General features: G+C 42.1%; 1 protein-coding gene across 2 annotated transcripts in view; it reads right to left on the bottom strand.

Annotated features, from left to right (window-relative positions):
- The window catches only part of ZNHIT1 (zinc finger HIT-type containing 1), a 44,341-nt gene extending 40,259 nt beyond the window's left edge, over window positions 1-4,082 (bottom strand). The window contains exons 1-2 of one of the 2 annotated variants that reach the window (XM_068122516.2): window positions 3,880-4,082; window positions 1,038-1,208 (exon numbers count right to left, since the gene is read on the bottom strand). In XM_068122516.2, the coding sequence (XP_067978617.1) occupies window positions 1,038-1,208; window positions 3,880-3,904 (196 nt within the window). In that variant the 5' untranslated portion in view covers window positions 3,905-4,082. The remainder of the gene's footprint in view (window positions 1-1,037; window positions 1,209-3,879) is intronic. The other variant, XM_068122507.2, reaches the window with a different exon arrangement.
- Window positions 4,083-5,820: the final 1,738 nt, after the last annotated feature.

A 5,820-nucleotide genomic window follows, 5' to 3' on the forward strand; every position in this document is an offset into this window, starting at 1 on the left:
TCTGTCTGTTTGGCTGTGAGCATGATATCTCAAAAACATTGTGGATGGATTTAGACGAAATTTGGTGGACAGGTTGGGTGTTTGACAAGGACAAATTGATTCGACTTTGGTGAAGATCTGAAACCGGATCCGGATACAAGAAGTATTTAATTTTTTTTAATTATTCTTTAAAATTGAGAGATGGGGCCAAAAACGACATTTATATGTATATTCACATGAATCAACCACCTCCTCCTGTATAATTTTTGTAATGATAATTATGACGTTATAGGTCACGTGGTATGGGTGCCATCTTCGAGAAATCGAAAAAATTTGCACCTCTATATCTCTGAAATCACTGCATAGAAAAATTGAGACATGGCTCATTGTAAAGAACTCTCCTGGGAGAATAGCATATGTTAATGATGATGTCATAGGTGCCTCCATTATGACGTCACAATTCAACAAGTACAAAACTTCATCCGATTGAGATGAAATTTCTTGAGCATCATCTGGGGATAAATTGGTAAAGTGGAAAAGTGAAAAAAAAAGAAAAAAGATGACGTCATTGGTCGCGTGGTTCGGCCGCCATCTTGGAAAAACCGAAAAAATTTGCACCTCTTTATCTCTGAAAGTGCTGAATAGAAAAAATTGAGACATGGCTTATTGTAAAGAACTCTCCATGGGGAATAAAATGTTAATGATGATGTCATAGATGCCTCCATTATGATGTCATAATTCGACAAGTACAAAACTTCATCCGATCAAGATAAAATGTATTGAGCATAATTTAGGAATAAATTACTTTAGAAAAAAAAATCATGATGACATCATCGATCACGTGGTTCGGCCGGCATATTTGTTTTAACACAAACGCCTTAAAAACCACTGAAAATACATCCTGGCGAGGGTTTGCAATCTCTGATTGCTCTTTCTCTTGTTGCACATTTGTTTTTCCACAACATTTCTGAGGGGAGGAGTGTATTCCTCCAGATACTAGCTGAACTGTGACTCAGCGCCAATTAATCATCCAGCAACATTCCGCATCATTGTCATACCTTGTGTCTCTGCACTGTCAAATTGTGGAAGTCGTGCAGCCAGCAGAGGCAATCCAGAATTAGGGTCTTCCTGGAAATTATCCTTTTCCAGTGCTTCTAGCTGTCGTGTTAACCTTCGCTGCCTGGTAGAAGGGTCCAACACTCTGCGTTGGCTCCCCTCCTGTAGTCGAACTGTAGAAAGATTCAGCAACAATATCCATCTTTGCTACAAGTACACAACCATTACTGAATGTAAGCACAACATCAAAACTATGAACAAATGCACAGCCACGACCATGAACAAGGAGCAAAGAACCACCACACCTATTTATAACCATGTGAAAAAGCACCTACTCACTCATAATTACAAAAAACACCATAAACGATAATACAATCAATCACTTAGGAATGACCATCGACTACAGAAGAAACTTCCAAATTACAATGAAAACATCCACAAATAAATTAAAAATCACTTAAACACATTTATTAGTTGGTTAATACATTTCATATGAATGACCTACAAATATGTAGGGCAATCAGCATGGCTTGATTGGGTTACCTGAAGCATGATGTGGATATGGTAAAGATAAGATGGAAAATGGCCATGAATTACCTGTGGCTTAGCCAGACATTTACTTTGTGGATTACCCAGACAATCAAAGAACCCATTCTTGCAGACAGGCGAGTTCCTCCATTTACATGACATAATTTATTGTTTGCTTGCGGTTCTGGTCTCTGAGCTTTGGATGTGCGTTTTTCACCTCTGACAATTTCCTCAAAGATAAGTCTTCCCGGCCTTTTTGTTGCATTTTTGCTGTTTATTTTCTTGTCTATGCGTTTGCTGTGTGCTCCGAGTTTGGTTTACTTTTAAAATTCGTGCCAATTTGTGAATATTCGTCGGAGTTTTCGTACTGGATTATTTGATACCTACCTTTTCCTCGTTTGTCATGGGGACCGCAAGGCTAACCCCCGCTCTAGCAGGGAAAATGGCCTTAAAATGCATGTTGTTGTTGTGCTTTCTTTTCCTCGTTTGATTCCATGATCACTTTTTATTGTCTTTTCTCTCTACCACATTTAACCCTTTTGTTTTCTCATAAATCCCGTTACCTCTCCTTCAATTCCACCCAATTATACCCCCTGTTTAGAGTCTTAAAAAAAAATCAATTCCTTCAAGCCTTAGACTTCCCGAACCACCCTACTTCCTGCTCTCTGCAATTTTTGCCATTTTCCACTCGGCATTCCCACTGCGATCATTAACTTATTCATCACACGGCTCAACTATATTTTCTTCAACCTGCTTTGCCCTTCTTCTACCTAACCTTCAAAAAAAGGTAATGGTGGTGGTTCTACTCAGAATATGTGGGAAAGTTCTCGGTGGCAAAAAAAAAATCCATAGCCAGGGTGGACGGGGATGGGCAGGGGGTGGGTGGACATAACTCTTTACTAGTGGACATAACTTTAGAATCTAGTGTAATTACAATGTAATTAAACAGAATACATTGCATCACATGACTGTGTTCAGTACGCAACATGTGAGATGGCGCAAAGGAGTGGCGAAGGAACAGGGTGAGGCGTTCCTGGGTTGAGACGCAATAAAAGCTCCGCTTCATTCTTTCAAGGCCTGGTGGTGGTTTAATGGTTAATGTGGCAGCTTCAGATCTTAAGGGTCCTGAGCTTGAGCCCCTGTCCATGCCGTTGAATTAACACCAGGTGGGTTGTCTCAGCCTGTCATCCTTCTGAGGTTGGCAAAATGAATACCAGCTGACTGGTAATGGGGGCCATCAGTGGCAGCTGCGCCCCAAGAAAATGATGCAACCAGCAGCCATAGGCTGAACACGAACCATTGTTCCTGTTGAATGGATTTATGGCATTCCTCTTAATTTCTTCATACCTCAATACAATAATAATGAAAACCAATGAATAAGATGGGGGTACCGGCACAAAACGCACAACTCGAAAATACATCAAGTTGTCTTCAAAACTAGAAAGAGCAATCAGAGATTGCAGACTCTCACCAGGACTCGTTTTGTGTGGTGTTTTGTGTTTGTTTGTGTGTGTGTGTAGATGATGCATTGACAAGTAAAACGTGGGTTTATGGTCATACAGCGGCCAAACAAGACCTTTTCAGTTGTATTGTGTAGATTTCCGTTCCATTCGCATGCATTCTATAAACTTATGTACGTATTTTATAGATATATATTTTACTGAGACAGATTATTACAGTACGTACTTTGTAGATGAACTCGTCAATAGTACATCTTTCATGGACATACTCACATTTAAATAGTACATACTTTAGAGACATGATTGCATTGTAATAATACTGTACAAACTTTGTAGACGTACTGGCATTTTAACTGTACACATTTCATCGAGGTACTCGGATGAAAAAAAAGATAACGTGTAATACTACAACCAGGTGACGTTTGTGGCCTACGTTAACACATCATGTGTGGACAGACAGACAGATAGATAGATAAACGAACGGAACCAAATGCAATACCCTGTCAGCTAGCGAGGGTAATGAAGGCAGGACGGCCGAGTTTATGTCCGTCCCTGAAAGATGAGAATCCAAGATTCGCAGCCTTCTTCTGGAGGTCGCCAGACGATAACAGTCGAGCTCCATCGATATCATTTAACAACATTAAAGCAAAAACAATCACAAGGACGATGCTACACACATATCGTGGGCAGCAATGCACAATGAAACCAATTAACGCAACAATATCGCCGCCACCAGCAAGACACCGTACATGGTGAACCTGTGGACGGGTGTTTCGCTCTGTGGTGCCTTGTGTGCACTTGGTGGTGCCGGTGTGTGGTGACGCGTCGTTTGTGGGGATAGAATAAACAAACGCACCGGATTCACGTTTCTTCTCCACCATCGTCGCCACTCTCACCCCTCAAGCATATTCGACAGACTTTGCCCTTTAATCGGCGATAACAACCAGCAGCCTTACTTGTTTATGCACCTACATCGTCTCTAAAGTAAAAGCTCCAACGGCGGAGTGTTCCGCTTGAGAGGCGGTAGAGCCGTCACTTCGAGAGCGCAGATTCGTCTCTAGCTTTGCTGCGTTGTCCGCTTGAGGGACGTATAACCGCCACTTCGAGAACGCAGATTCGTCTCCAGCTTTGCTGGGTTGGTTGTTTTGCTCCTGAGTACTGACACGTGACGTTTTAAATAGCAACGTCTTGTATAGTGGAGGGTTGGCGAGGCACGTTCAACATGCAGTTTTTATCTTGGTTGTTTACAGAGTCGAAGCTGGTGGAAGGTGAGGAAACACCGTGAGAATGGGAGAACAGGGGAAGAGAGGGAAGGCACACGCATGGCCGATCAAGCTGGGGCAAAAGGGACGAGAAGCGGCAGAAGACGGGACTTTTTTTTACATCGAGGTGATCTGATAGAAATGTTTAAAATAATGGACAAACAGGTTTTTCAGAGTTATCCCATAATGCCGTGCGCGCCACCATGTTAGTTGTATTCACTTCCCTGGCACCGATAACATCAGTTGCTCTACAAACGAGCACGATGATCTCGTTATTCTGATTTACTGCAATGGAAGGTTACGCTGATTATTTAGCCTTCTTTAACCCCCCAGCCAAGATGGCGCCCGCGCATTGCATCATGGGTACCGAAACCCCATAGACGAAATAAGTTGAGTTTTTCAGCAGCCTGGACAGTGACCACACTAGGGGATTGTTTCAGAGTGAAGAAGAGTTAAGCTCTCTCTGGGCTCTGTCCCCCAAATATTCCTGCAGGTCGCACAAGATCTGCCTGCAACCCTCTTATGGTTAAACTGCCAAAATCTCGGCTCTCTGCTCACCTTCACTCCTCTTTTCTCCCGCCTCTGGAACAAACTCCCTCACTCTCTTCAATCCCACTCCACCCTCCAGGTCTTTAAAACAGATGTTCACCACCATCTCTTATCTTCCCCCATCCAAAACCTTGATCTTTTCTACCCCCGCTAATTTCACTCCAAATCCTACACTTTTTTGAAATATCAACTTCTGTCCTGGAAGTCCTTGTGTTTTATACCTCTCCCCCCCCCCCCCCCCCCCCTCAAGCCCTCTCCCTCCCACACTTCTCCCTGCTCTCAAATGTTGTGGTTGTGTGCTTCCCCTTCTCTCCCCATCTTGTCTTCCGCTCCCTCTTTTATATATTTTGTTTGTCTGGTTGATTTGTTTGTGAAATAAATGTTAGCTCTTTCCCGAGCCTCGATTCAGTATACAAAAAAAAGAAAAAAAAGAAAAAAAAGACGGTAGAAAAAGCAGGGTTCAGACTCAGTAGTGAAATGCATGACAGTCTTCCTGGAAAAGTTGGTTTACATTTGAGTGAGATAGGTACCCAGAAGCATTAGGGATAGAGGGGTTCCCCAAGAGCAGTCAAGAGAACGTGACTATCTCAAAGGTGAACAAGGGCTTCCAGAAGAGATCCGTGTAAGAGTGGAGAAAGTAACGAAACAATTTGGAAAACTAAGGGATGATAAAGCTGCAGGATCAGATAATATACATCCAAGAGGTGACAGATCAGATAAGCGTGGTGTTCATGGATATTAATTAACAATTAATATATAAATTAACAGCTCATTGGAGTCAGGACACGTACCATAGGATTGGAGAGTAGCAAATATTACCATTATTTAATAAAGGATCCAGAGAAGAATTGGGGAACAATAAACCTATGAGCTTGACTTCAGTTGTGGGGAAGGTGTTGGAGACATTATTCAAACAATGGATAAGGAAACATTTGAATGATTTAAAAATGATTAAAAGTAAGAAGCACTGATATACCAAAGGGAGA

The sequence above is a fragment of the Myxine glutinosa genome, chromosome 1 (assembly GCF_964187855.1).
Source record: "Myxine glutinosa chromosome 1, kmMyxGlut1.1, whole genome shotgun sequence".
Lineage (NCBI taxonomy): Eukaryota > Metazoa > Chordata > Myxini > Myxiniformes > Myxinidae > Myxine > Myxine glutinosa.